The 15,028-nt window shown below is 41.0% G+C and overlaps 1 protein-coding gene across 1 annotated transcript; it reads right to left on the minus strand.

The window, feature by feature from the left end:
* Positions 1-8,939: 8,939 nt before the first annotated feature.
* On the minus strand, positions 8,940-14,643 carry LOC101904674 (X antigen family member 5). Its single transcript, XM_024989291.2, has 5 exons — positions 14,532-14,643; positions 13,546-13,625; positions 12,936-13,068; positions 12,407-12,532; positions 8,940-9,052 (listed from the first exon to the last, which is right to left on the minus strand). Exons 2-5 carry the CDS (start codon positions 13,615-13,617, stop codon positions 9,030-9,032), a joined length of 354 nt encoding a protein of 117 aa, XP_024845059.1. The 5' UTR covers positions 13,618-13,625; positions 14,532-14,643; the 3' UTR covers positions 8,940-9,029.
* Positions 14,644-15,028: the final 385 nt, after the last annotated feature.

Below are 15,028 nucleotides of genomic sequence, written 5' to 3' on the forward strand. Positions count from 1 at the left end.
TTTATAAGCTGCCATGGAGAAACCCAACTGCACAGAGCACTGATGTGGTGAACGCATACAGCTCTTTCACAATGTTCCCTGCAGCCACCACAAAGAAACCTCAGACCTTGGTACCCCGCATCCTACAAACCCCAAAGTTCACAGCCTAAGGCATAGTAAACCCCTCAAGGTTTCAGCACCCTCAATCCCTGGCTCACAGACTTATCTCCAGGTCAGAGATGGCACACTCAGGGTGCAGAGCCACCGATGGGTCAGATACCTCCCATGCTTTGACAAATACACTTTGTGATGTCACAACCAAGGGTATGGACACCTAGGGTATTCATGTTCCCTGAAATCCCTACGTGGATCAATCCTAGTTGTGGACTTGAAGCTCTTCTAAGGAACTGGACACAAGGTGTCCAGCCTCCTGCCAAGACCTCCCACCCTCCAAATGGTACCCAGATGCCAGTAAAGGCACATTCACTCCCCTGCCCCATTGAGGCCAGTGTGAACTGGTGAAACACCTTTGCAGGGGTCTGTAGCAGCACCTATCAGAAATTTACATTCCATCCTGCCCTCACCCTCAGCAGCATTTGCCTTCATGAAAGAGGGACAAGTGTCAGTCCTATTCTGTGATGCCTCCTTGGGGTTTAGAACAGTGTCAGGCACGTGCACATAGTAGGTACTCCACAGATGTGTTTAGCCAAGGAAGTCTTTGATCCAGCGGTCTCCCTGCTGTGAATGTGCCTTAAGGAAATATCCCACATGCTCAGAGATGTGTGTACAATGACAGCAAATTTCTAGGGGAAACTCTAGTGCCCATTGATAGTCAGCGACCATTTACTGAAATTTTCATTAATTTCTTTCAACTGGTTTTGTCATTTTCAGTGTACAAATCTTACACCTCCTTGGTTAAACTAATTCCTAAGTTCTTTTTATATTGTAACTGGAATTTTCTTACTTATTAGGAGTATTCACCACTACTATGGAAATACAGTTGAGGTTTGTATATTGAAGCTGGTGATGATTTCACGGGTGCGTACACAGCTTTTTACATGTCACACATACCACAACAAAGTGGTTTAAGAAAATAAAAATGAAAGCAAAGTAAAGGTATGCCCAAATTAAAAAAAAAAATTCAGGGAATGTGTTGGTAGAACTGGCTTACAAGAAAAACTAAAGGAAGTTTTTCATGCTATAATAAGTAAATTCAGATGTTAACCTGAATCCATGTGAAAAAGCAAAGAGCACAGGTAAAGGTAATTATATGAACAAAAATTCTTTATGGATACATATTTGACTCCTTTCTTCCTGTATTTAAAAAGCAACTGTCTAAAACAATATCACATAATTTATTGTTGTGAAAGCAGTAGTTGCTCAATCATGTCTGACTCTTGGCAACCCCGAGACTGTAGCCTGCCAGGCTCCTCTGTCCATGGGATTCTCCAGGCAAGAGTACCAGAGTGGTTAGCCATTCCCTTCTCCAGGGGATCTTCCTGACCAAGGGATTGAACCCACGTCTCCTGCATTGCAGGCACATTCTTTACTGTCTGAGCCACCAGAGAAGCCCAATTATTGTTGGGCCAGCAACATATGGCATGTAATATATTTGCAGTAGCAGCACAAAGGAGGTGGTTTGGATCAAAGTTGTATTAGGTAAGGAAACAAATCTGGATGGTGTCAAATCCATACAAACATATGCAAAGTATCAGAAATCATGACAAAGAGGGTGAATATAACAGAAGTTACAGATACCTGATATCCTGCCGTATATCAGCTTTTCATCACATAACGTTATATATAATGTAATAATAAGAATGTATTAATGGGCTTACCCTTTATAGATTTATGATATATGTGACAATATGAGGAAAAGAGGGAAACCTGAATAGAGCGATATAGGAGTAATGTTTCTGTATCTCATTAGCATTTGTGTAAATTTCAAGCTGATTGTGATAAAGTAAGATGTTTACAGTGGCATACAGCTAGGAAACAACTTAAAAGTAGTGGAAAATCAGTAAAGGGTTTAAAATGCTACATTAGAAAATATCCATTGGATGGAAAAGAAAGCAGTAAAATGAGGACCATAGAACAAAATGACATGAGACAGAAATATACATTGGCGGATGTAAGTCTGTATCAACATTAAATGTAAATAGATAAAACAATCCAACCAGAAGGCAGACACTGCGAGAACAGTTAAAAAAACATCCATGTGTATGTTGTCTACAGAGGACACAGTTTAGATTCTAAGATACACAAATTACCATGTATGTGTGTGTGTGTGTTCAGTCGCTCAGTCGTGTTTACCTCTCTGGGGCCCCATGGACTGTAACCTGCCAGGACCCCTCTTCATGGAATTTTCTAGGCAAGAATACTGGAGCGGGTTGCTATTTCCTACTCCAGGGGATCTTCCAGAGCAAGGGATTGAACCTGAGTCTCCTGCATTGGCAGATGGGTTCTTTACCACTAGCGCCACCTGGGAAGCCTTATATGACCCAGCAAGTCTACTCTTGGCAGTTTTCCCAAGAGAAATGAAAACATGCTCACACAGTGGGCTGCACTCAAATATTCCACACGTGTATTCCTAATAGCCAAACGTAGAAACAACCCAGTTATTCAACAACTGGTATACAGATGAAAGAAAAACAAAAGTGTATACCTGTACAAAGGAATACTACACGATAGTAAAAAAAAAAGTAACTAATGCATGTAAGAGCAAGGATGCATCTCAACTGTGCAAATGAGAGAAACCAGACACAGAAGGCTACATATTATATGATTTCATGTCAATGGATTTCTGGAAATGGCACAACTGTTGGCACAGAAATGTATCTGTGGTTGCCAGGGTACAGGAGTGGAGGAAGGAGTCTGACGGCAAATACCCCAAGGGAGCATTTTTGAACATTGAGACGTTTTCTACATTTTTATTGTGGTAGCATTTACACCACGGTATACATTTGTCAAAAATCTACAAATGGTAATACGTTAAAGTGTTGGCTTTTATTGTATATAAATTATACCACAATACTTTTTTTAAAGGAAAAGGAAATTTTAAGTATTTAAATACTGGTTATTGTATCCATGTAGACCATGAGCTCAAAAACATAAAAATCTAATTTGGAATTCTTCCCAGACCTGGACAACTTCCAGAATTCACCATGACAGTTTTGTACTTTATGACAGGAAACTTGGTCTTAACCATGTTTACGATTCCCTCTCCCTCACCTCAACTACAAATTCTTGCTGAGTTCTGTCCATTTTACTTCGTAAATGTCTAATGTATCTAATTTTTCTAAAACATCTACTTCTGTGTCATTGACTACGCTAAGACCTCTGACTGCATGGATCACAACAAATAGAGAAAATTCTTAAACAGAGGGCAGTGCCAGACTACTCGACCTGTCTCCTCAGAAACCTGTATGGGGGCCAAGAAGCAGCCGTTAGAACCAGAGTTGGAACAAATGACTGCTTCATAATTGGGGAAGGAGAACAGGAAGGCTGTATATTGTCATGCTGCTTATTTAACTTATACGCAGAGTACATCATGCAAAATGCTGGACCGGATGACTCAAAAGCTGGAATAAAGATTGCTGGGAGAAATCTCGACAAGCTCAGATACACAGATGATACCACTCTAATGGCAGAAAGTGAAGAGTGACTAAAGAACCTTTGGATACGGGTGAAAGAGGAGAGTGAAAAAACTGGCTTAAAACTCAACTATTAAAACACTAAGATCATGGCATCTGGTCCTATCACTTCATGGCAAATAGAAGGGGGGTAAGTGGAAGCAGTCCATCCTAAAGGAGATCAGTCCTGGGTGTTCATTGGAAGGGCTGATGTTGAAGCTGAAACTCCAATACTTTGGCCACCTGATGCAAAGAACTGACTCATTTGAAAAGACCCTAATGCTGGCAAAGATTGAGGGAGGAGGAGAAGGGGACGACAGAGGATGAGATGGTTGGATGGCGTCACCAACTCAATGGACATGAGTTTGGGTGAACTCCGGGAGTTGGTAATGGACAGGGAGGCCTGGCCTGCTGCGGTTCAAGGGGTCACAAAGAGTCGGACACGGCTGAGCGACTGAACTGAACTGAAGTGGAAGCAGTGAGACATTTCATTTTCTTGGGCTCGAAAATCACTGCAAATGGTGATTGCAGCCATGAAATTAAAAGACGCTTGCTCCTTGGAAGGAAAGCTATGACAAACCTAGCTTACATGAATTCTTAGGCACTTCAGTAGTGTGTGGCTCTTGATGACCCCATGGACAAGGGCCAACAGGCTCCTCTGTCCAGGGGATTCTCCAGATGAGAATACTGGAGTGGGTTGCCATGCCCACCACCAGGGGATCTTCCTGACCCAGGGATTGAACCCATATCTCCTAAGTGTGCTGCATTACAGACAGATTCTTTACCTCTGAGCCCCCAGGGAAGACCATGAAAAACCTGCTGCTGCTAAGTCACTTCAGTCGTCTCTGAATCTGTGCTACACCAGAGACAGCAGCCCACCAGGCTCCACTGTCCCTGGGATTCTCCAGGCAAGAACACTGGAGTGGGGTGCCATTGCCTTCTCCGATGACAAACCTAGACAACATATTAAAAAGCAGAGCCATCACTTTGCTGACAAAGGTCTGTAGAGTCAAAACTATGGTTTTTCCAGTAGTGATGTACAGATGTGTGAGTTGGGTCATTAAGAAGGCTGAGTGCCAAAGAATTGATGCTTTCGAATTGTGGTGCTAGAGATGAGCCTTGAGAATCCCTTGGACAGCAAGGAGAACAAACCTGCCAATCCTAAAGGAAATGAACTCTGAATACTCACTGGAAGGATTGATGCTGAAGCTGCAATACTTTGGCCACCTGATGCGAATAGCTGACTCATTGGAAAGGACCCTGATGCAAAAAGATTGAAGGCAGGAGGAGAAGGGGGCGACAGAGGGTGAGATGATTAGATAGCATCACCAACCCAATGGACATTAATTTGATCAAACTCAGGGAGATAGTGGAGGACAGAGGAGCCTGGCATGGTGCAGGCCATGGGTAGTAAATAGTTGGACACGACTGAGCGACTGAACAACCACCACCACCTCCACCTTAGCAGCCAGCAGCAGAGAAGCTGCCAGAGCCCCACTCTCAGCAGGGCTAAGAAAGCTTTCTGTGTCTGTCGTGGTAAAGCTGAGACTTAATGTCTTTACACACTCAGTGCGCCCTGCTTAGGTGATGATGGGTTCCTTAGAATGCTCATCACTCCCTCCCAGAGCTCATACCAGGGAGCCTTCTCATGACAGTAATGGAGCACCTACCCTGTACAGAAATGGGGTTGGAGCTGTTTACCACCCTCTCAATGTGTTTTCTCCCTTTACATTCACTTGCACATTTCTTCTTGAGTCATCGAGTCCAACTCTGCTCATCCCCAACTGGTTACTGTAAAAAGCTGCACCTGCATCTCTATCAGGGCAGATGCATGTATCCCCTGCACTCTCTATTTTCTTTCTCTCCCTTCAGAATGTCTAGCCTCCCAGACACCACCCTCAAAAGGGGCAGTGATGCAGGGGAGGTTGTGACTCTCATCCACAGCCCAGGTCAAAGCACGGCTGTGTTATATATAACCTCTTTCCCTCTTAGAATGAACCTTATCTTCTAGCTTTCCTCCTGCTTCTTGGCCACCCTGCTCACCGTTTTGCTTTGCTTTTCCCTTAGGTCCATTCCCTGTGTTTCTCCTTTGCACTTCTTTTCTGTTTATGTGTCTGTCTGGTCCACCAGTGTGATATTCCCATCATCCACCTCACATCACTGGTCTTGTTATTTTAAGCATTGCAGACACGTCCTGAGACATGCTAGTAATCAATGTGTGTGTACTCAATGAAGGAATATTTTTAATAACTGATAGGAAAAGCATCTCCTCCATGTAGGAGTCAGTATACAGGTGTCATATTTGTAGCACCATACCTAGTCTTGTGTGTTGTTCCAGACACTGTAGGAGTGTGACTCTGTCTTGGTGCCCTGGTGCCCTTGCATGTCCCCACTTAGGCTACGTAGGCAAGGCTAAACTGCAGGCTGACTTGAACCTTGTCAGAGAACCTCCTGATTGCTCTTGCAGCAAGGGGAGATAAGCAGCCTGATGAAGAGCTGCTATGAGGCCATTTCTCACCTGCCTCCTCATCCAGCTGGAGGTGACACAAAGTTGTTACTCATCCACCTCTGGTTTCAGTTGAACATAGGATGGTCTCCCTAGTCCCAGCTGAGAGTACAGCTGTGGACTGCAGAGCTGCTCAGTGCCATAGGGCACAACTGTGGGCTCCTTCCTGGCAGAGACCCACCACCTGTAGTGCCTTTACTGAGGCCTTCCAATTCAGTGGCAAACCGCGGGACTAGGGACAAGGCAACTGACACCAGGGTCATATTGCTTCTGCACTGTCTGTAAGGTAGAATCTGAATCCATTCGGGTTCATTGTCTCCTTACTGGCCAAGCCCGTAGAAGGTGACAAGCCAAACTAACAACTGCAGTGGTGCCCTGAGGCCCTGTAGCTCCTGCGCTGTGACTTAGGGACTGGCTGCCTGACTACGTGACACAGTCTGGTGTTGAGTTGTGTGATGTTGTGTGACCAGAATACTGGCTTATTTTGTCATCACACACAGCAAGGAGCACAGTTTTCACTACATATTATGACTTAGCGTAGCCTTGTCAGTCCTCATTAACAAACCAACCTTAGAATGGATGCCATGTCTGATACCAGCTATTGAATCTGCTATTGAATCAATATATTTATTTAGACAAAATATGTTTCTGAAGTCCAGTTCATTTTAAAAGTTAACCTTATACTCTACTTGAAATTCAAAATCTGTATCACTTGTGAGAGAATTGTAATTGTAAATGTTTAAATGAAAAAATGGAGTAGAATAAGCCAAATCCATTTGTAATGTAATACCTACTTCACATGTTATCTTGTTTATTCTTCCTAGCAAATAGTGTGAACTTGTAATTTCCACTTTAGAAATGGGGAAACAGATCCAAAGGATGTAAATACCTTTCTCACCTTCACTCAGTATGTGTCAGAGCCAGTACTGATACTCTGAGTTATGTCACGTGCTGTGCTTAGTCGCTCAGTCGTGTCTGACTCTTTGTGACCCCATGGATTGTAGCCCGTCAGGCATCTCTATCCAAGGGGATTCTTCAGGCAAGAATACTGGAGTGGGTTTCCGTGGCCTCCTCCAGGGGATCTTCCCAACACAGGGATCAAACCCAGGACTCCAGCACTGCAGGCAGATTCTTTACCATCTGAGCCACCAGGGAAGCCCAGTTATGTCATGTCATAGCCAATAAGGAGACAGAACAGATAAGACTCAAGTCATTCTGTCTCACGAAGTTCCCCTCATTCCTTTCCCTTTTCTTCTAGCTAGGATCTAATCTTGTCAGACAGCTCCATGACCTAGGGGCTTTTTCACATACTTTTTGGTAAGATGGGATACTCTTATTTAAGTCTCATGGTAGATTTGAACCTCCCATTTTCAGTCCTTTAGGACCTGGATTTTCATACCTCTGTAAGGGCACAACAGCTGCTATTTATAATCCCGTTATTCACTAAGCAGAGTGAAATCTGAATAGGTCCTTTGTTGCAGAAATATATTTTTTTGGTGCATGAGGATACAGATGGGGGCTCAGAGATGTAAGCGTTATTATGTTAATAATAAGGATATAAGGGAGGAATCAGACAGCTGGAGGACTTCCCTGTAGCTCAAACGGTAAAGAATCTGCAGGAGACCAGGGTTCGATCCCTGGGCTGGGAGGATCCTCTGGAGAAGGGAATGGCAATCCACTCCAGTATTCTTGCCTCGAGAATTCCATGGACAGAGAAGCCTGGTGGGCTACAGTTCGTGGGGTCTCAAAGAGTCGGACACAACTAAGTGATTCACACATACACACACACAGACACACACACACACACATACACGCACTCACAGCCAACTGGAGGGCTTCTGAGATCTGGTGACTATCAAGCCAATGGAGGACGTCATGGAGAAGAAAAGATGTTTGTGGTTGTTCTCTCCCTGCACCCAAAAAACCTTGGAAGGCAAGTCAGAGATGTGTGAAAGATATGCTGTGCCATTTGCCATGCAATTTGACAGCAGTTCTTTTCCTGTCTCCCTACAACCTTTAACAATGGCTTTGGCATTCCATTTCTCTATAGGACAATACATTAAGGTTTTAAAATGTTTCTCTGTCAATGATTAAATCAGGGACAGCGTATGAGATTTGGGTGGCACATTTTGATTACCCATTTATTCAAGAGAAGACCAAAGGCTTTTATGAATTTTTTATGTGTGGGTATATATATGTATGTATATGCATTAACATGTAGATTACACCTAGAGAATATGTTATGACCCAATTTTTTTAACCCTAGAAGTGCAAGGGTGGTTTACATGTATAAGGTTACCAATGCAATTCACCACATTAATAGAAAAATGGAGGGAAAACAATTCTATGATCATCCCAATTGATGCAGTATAAGTGTTTGATGATAATTAATCTATATTTAAGACAGCAAACTAGGAATAGAATGGAACTTACTCTGATAAAGTATATCTACAAAAAACAACGTAAACAGGTTGAAATGGAGAAGAAGATTTTTCATTTCCTATTCGGATAAATGCCGATTATCACCTGCTTTAGTCAAGACTATTCTGGCCAGGTTTGTTCAATGCTGCAAAATGAGGACAGGTTTAAGGTTTAAGCCAGTAGAAACTGTTGATATTCAAATATAATAGTATATTTTGAAAAGCAAAAATAATCTAGATCTAAATTTGTGGAATTAATATGCATATTTAGAGGAATTGTTGGACAGAAAATCTATATATAGACATTCTATCTCTACAGACAGCCTCAACTAGACAATAAAAATCACAAACCATGAATTTTCAATAACATTAAATACCCGGGGATAAATTTAACAAAAAATGTGCAAGTAGAAAACAAAACTTTATTGACCGAACTTTAATAGTCAAATACAGAACATAAGAGCAGCATAGATGGTTTCAGTTTATCTTCTTTCAAGCAAATGGCTGCCCTTCACCTATAATATAAACATTAAAAAAGTTACTTAGCAGAACTTTATTTCGATGACAGGAGAGGTATACAAAGTTCACTGCAGTTGTAGTTTTATAAAATGGACTAAAACAGGAACACTAAGGGCGACCCTTTGGCTTACCTTCAGTTAATCCTCTATAGAGATTTTATAGACTTTTCAGGCATGTTACCAGTATTTTTAAAAACACACTACTCTTGCTAGTTATACAAGAAAAGGACACTGAGTTCAGACAAATGAAATCAATGGAACCTATCAGAAGGTAGTTTTCAGTAGAAGGCAAAACTGTTTTATAATACACAGTTTTATATTATATATAAACTTAATATAGAGATATTATATTATATATATTGTATATTATATATATTATATATAAAACTTAATATAGAGAGAAATGGAATGCCAAAGCCATTGTTAAAGGTTGTAGGGAGACAGGAAAAGAACTGCTGTCAAACTGCATGGCAAATGGCACAGCATATCTTTCACACATTTCTGACTTGCCTTCCAAGGGTTTTTGGGTGCAGGGAGAGAACAGCCACAAACATCTTTTCTTCTCCATGATGTCCTCCATTGGCTTGACAGTCACCAGATCTCAGAAGCCCTCCAGTTGTCTGTGAGTGTGTGTGTGTGTGTGTGTGAATCACTGAATTTTACACATTCAGTAAAATATCTAACAACAAAAAGCACCCTAAGGAGAACAAAATACACAAAAACTGAAACAAAAAATCCCCAAAAAGTATCATTTAAATGCATTGGTTTGAAATAATATTCCGAATATAGGATAGCTAAACAGTTGTTCTCTCTGTTACTGCTTAAGTGAAGTAAATAAAATGGCCAGTATTACATTTGTTTCTTCTCTACTGTGGAAAAGTGTAGACATTTTCATTTGTTCCAATTTATCCCCGATATGGTGGTTTTAAGTCGGTTAAACATTTGTCCCCTTTTTTACTTGTGGCCCTCATGTAATTCTAAACGTTTCTTTTCACCCTGGAAAGCATTCCAGTTGGTATAATACATTATATGTGACACTAATTTTAAGTCATTACTATCACTGGTGACATGGTGACATCAAAATGTGAAGCAGAAATAGGTCTGTTTCTCACAGCCATACCAAAAAAAAAAAAAAAGAAAAAAAGAAGAAAGAGGAGAGAAGAAAAGGGAGAGCAAGAGGGAGTATGAGTGAGAGAGAAAAGCAAGTAGGAAGAGAGAAAGAAAATCTGGAAAAGCAGATTTTTTTTGTTTCTAAATGGTAATGGCTTTTGAGAGAAAACTCTGTCCAATTTCAAAAGTTCATCCACGGTATTTGTGATGTTTAGTTATTTAGTTACTGTGGGGTATGTTAAATAATATGTTTTTCTACCCTACTAGCCATTTCATCAATATTCTGAAAATATTTGAGTTCCAGATTATACTGTTTTAATTCTGTAATATACTAACTGTTAGTGTCTTGTTCATATTTCTAATTATGTGTACTTGGGCTTTGTCCATTTGCTTCACAATGATGTAAACTAGAGGAATGGACTGGCAGTTTGGGGTTGGCAGATACAAACTATTACATTCAGAATGGATAAACAACAAGGTCCTACTATATAGCACAGGGAACTAATGTCCAATCTCCTGTGATAAATCACAATGGAAAAGAATATTAAAAAATGTGTGTGTGTATATATATATATATATTAAAAATTATGTAAACTAGCACATTGTCTTTATTAGTTGAGTTTATTTTCCTCTTCCTAACACTTCATACCTGTCTTTTAATAAGTATCGTTTTCTTTTTCCCTTAGGTTTATTCGGTTGCTCTTTTTCTTACCTTTTATGTTGGATGTAGGATTTTATATTTATGTACCTTGTAATTTATGTATTTTTCTTTTTAAATACCACACATATTTAGGGCTAAGATTTCTCTATGAGAACATTTTAATCATGTTCTGTAGTTACTTGAAAGTCGTCTGAAAGTTGTATTTTCATCTAATTGTTCAAAGGGAAGGGAATAAAATGTAAAGTGAAAATATTTAGAAGGCTAATACACAGTAAATTCTTCCCTAACTATGAAGTTCCTCCTTTAAAATCAGAACCATGCAATTTATTGTCAGCAAGTTGGAAAACAGGTATGTGAAAGATACTAAGTTGATTACGCGGGAAGAACTAGAGTTACCATTTTTCGCCTTCAAAACTTTTTAAACTCATGTATCAAAGAAGAAAAATAACATACTTGATACGGTTAGAGATCATTATATCATGAGGCTCAGATTTTTATTACTTCTTTAAGAGTGAGAGTGGGTATATGGCAAAACCTTCATAGTATATTAAAATAATGATCCTCCAATTAAAATAAGCAACCTCCCCCCTCCTCAAAAAAAAGACCAAACGTAGGGGCAGGTAGTGTGCTTAGCATATGTATCTTACTCGCACCTGCCTTGAATATCACTGACTAAATGCACTCTCTCAACTTGATCAGCCACAGAAACAGGAAACTAGACTATCTTTGGCCATTTTGTTATCCAGTCATTTCATGCTTCCCAGGGGAAACGATTTAAAATGCAACTATTTTTTAAAGAGCTAGAGAATTCAGAATTTGAGAGAATTTAACTACATCAAGCAGAATGTTGGCTCATTTTCTTTTATAAAAAAATTAATTAATTGATTTTAACTGGAGGCTAATTAAGATAGTCTGGTGGGTTTTGCCATACATTGACATGAATCAGCCACGGTGTACATGTGTCCCCCGTCAGAAAATGAAATCTCAATTCCCCTGTTATAATTTGACTCAAGATGATATTTTATGATAAATACATCATACAAAACAGAGTATTCTTGTATGCACTCCATCAAAGAGAATCAGAGAATGCAAAAATTAGCACTGAAAAATCAGCATCTTCGTGTATCTGTTCTGAATTCACAACTTACATGAGTAAAGTTGAGTTTAGAAGTTAAGGGATTTCATAGAATCACACACATTATGCTAAAGCTGGTACTAGAACCTACTTGGATGCCTAAGCATATTTGATATAAACTGATATTTATTACAAATGCATTCCATATTTGCTACAAGCACAAATTATAAAAGAACCTGAAAATTATTAGCTGTTGCTCAAAGTACTTATACTCAAGAGAAGAAAACTGTTTCCTGTTTTCAATTCGATATGGCTTTGATCCTGTCTGCTTCGTTATTTGAAAGTCTATAAGTCAGGCACTCAGGCATCTGGGGTCTGAACTATTTTTCAAAGAATATGTGAACTCTGTTATTAAAATAATAGTAATGTTCCCTCTATATTAGTAAAGATATAATATTCTGAAAAACAGAAACCACATAAATTACTTTCTGAATGGATGACATACCTGCTTCTGGCATTTCAACAGGCTCTGTATTTGATGCAAACTCCTCCCTGACATCAGGACCATCTCCACCTTCATCCCCAGTCTTTGCCTCAGCAAATAGCTGGAGATCAGCTTCCAGGCCAGAATCTTTAAAAAAATGCATCAATTCAGCTGTAAAGCATACAATACAAACAAGGGAATGATGATCTTCATTCCCTCGGTGTTATGAATTAAAAGCCTTAGGTTAGTATGCTAAAAATGTGATGAATAAGAACCTCAGGAGCATTCTTCCGGGAATGTTTTGCTGGAGAAAAAGGAAAGCAGAATTTTCTGAATGTTATTACCATTTTCCTTTTCCAGGGTTGTCCTCAGACACCTTAGTTGCCCCTTTCTCTTTGTCTTGAAAACAAGGGAAAATTTGAGCGACCACACTAACCTGCAAACTATACTCTCCTCAGTTTTTTAGGAACTGTCTGAAGTCCTTTTCTAATGTTTCCTTTCCTCTTCTTACTGGTTATGTCTTAAGGCATGACGCACAGATACACTTTACCTTCAAAGGGATCCTTCTCCTCTTCTTCATCACGATTCACTGGATCCTCTCCTTCCTCATTTCTAGGTGTGATATCCTGAATCTCAGCTGGTGGTTCCTCTTGGTGAGGTTGCTCAACACTGGGCTGCTGGTCCTAGTAGAGTGTGCATGCAAATAAAAACTTTTGTTGTTAACACATCTAATAGCATAAATATACATAATACATACATATATCTGAGCATAAGTAAACCTAACAACGTTTTCTCAACACAATTCTATGTACTTACTTTTAATAAAGTTACTCTTCCCACAGAGAAGCGTTAGCTCCCATAAGAGTTACCCAGAAAGACTTTGGAAGTTATTTAAATCTATGTTGGGATGGAAGTATGCAGCCTGTTGTTAATTAGCAGGAGGAGGGAGTCACTGGGCACATTTCCAGGGAATTTAACAGTATAATCATCCAGGCAACATCCAGGAGTATAATATATCTGGATCAATGTTTCTTCCTAAGACAAAGTGTCACCCTTTATCAGCATGGAAGACCTTTATCACCGCATGTGTACTACTTAACATGATTTTCTCAAAAATAAACTTGTGCTAATAGAAAACACCAAATGGTAAGGTTACTCACAACCACAGGTTCATCCACCTGGGAGCAATCTGGCTTTGTAGGTCCCAATGTTGATGCCACTTGCCCACTCATATTTCTCCCTGAAAGCAGAATATTGTGATTTAGAAATTGTATTTAAGAGTACAGCTATATTTGATCACTTTTATGACCTTATGTTGACTTGTTTTTTTTTAATGTGAAAATACTTTCAAAAGAAAACTCTGGTTAAGCATGAGTGTACATGCATTTCAATTACACCAAATACAGTCGCTTGCAAAGCCATTTGTGTCTTTACAAAGCTGGTAGCGAAATCACCTTAAGGTATATAAGAAGGCTGAATTTTTGTCAGCATGTTTGATTTCACAACAGAATTCTCCATCATGAAGATCTTTAGTGAAATACTGCTAGGAATTCAAAAGCTCAGGACTATTGCTCATGTCACACTCCTATTCACCAGACCTATTTTCCCCAACTCCCTTGGAATTCAGTTGGAACACGAAGAAAGGCTCAGTCTTTACAGCCTGACTATGGCGATTTTCTCAGTGTCTGGGGCTGAGGTGAGGCTGCATACAGAGCAACCGGTCCACTTCTCTCTTGGCACCTTACCACAAAACCCGCGATACAGTCACAACCCCACTGCGGTCCGGTTTCTAGGCCTTTCCTTAATCGCCCACCCCGCCCCCTGCCCAGGTCCCACTGCCGGCCCCAGATTCTGTGCTCTGTCGTCAGTTCCAGGGCCCCAATGAACCAGATATCTCAAATAGCACCCCCAAGTCTCCCCCCACCATCATCCTACCGCCTGCCCTACTCTGCCCACTGCCCTTCCTCTCCGCCCACCAAGGCAAGAAGTATGGCGTCGCAACACTTGTGAGGAGAAAGATGACTACCTTGAGGGCCTTCCTCCTCAAAAGCCCTAGATCACACTGCCCAGCCCGTGCGAAACTTGCTGGCTCCCCCTCACACGCACACACACTTAAATTCCAGACAGGACAGACCTGTGAACCTACCTGGTGTGTCTCAAGTAGTGAGAAAGAACCGGGACTGAATAAACAGACCCGTCTCACGCCCAACGCTCCTCACAGATCGCTCAGGAAGGCGTATGCGCACCAAGGCGCATGCGCAGCAACGGATGCGCACGCACACACTGCGCATGCTCACTGAGTTGGGCGTGTGCAGTGCAGGTTGCCGGAGAAGGCAATGGCACCCCACTCTAGTACTCTTGCCTGGAAAATCCCATGGATGGAGGAGCCTGGTGGGCTACACAGTCCATGGGGTCGCTAAGAGTCAGACACGACTGAGCAACTTCACTTTCATTTTTCACTCTCATGCATTGGAGAAGGAAATGGCAACCCACTCCAGTGTTCTTGCCTGGAGAATCCCAGGGACGGGGGAGCCTGGTGGGCTGCCCATTTCCTTGCCATTGAGTAGAGTCCTAGAACCGCAGGGTCTCTGGAGGATGAGAAAGGGGCTTGAAGGCTATATTTTTTTCCTTCCAGTGCAGTCT

This window comes from Bos taurus, unplaced genomic scaffold, assembly GCF_002263795.3.
Source record: "Bos taurus isolate L1 Dominette 01449 registration number 42190680 breed Hereford unplaced genomic scaffold, ARS-UCD2.0 ScbfJmS_511, whole genome shotgun sequence".
Lineage (NCBI taxonomy): Eukaryota > Metazoa > Chordata > Mammalia > Artiodactyla > Bovidae > Bos > Bos taurus.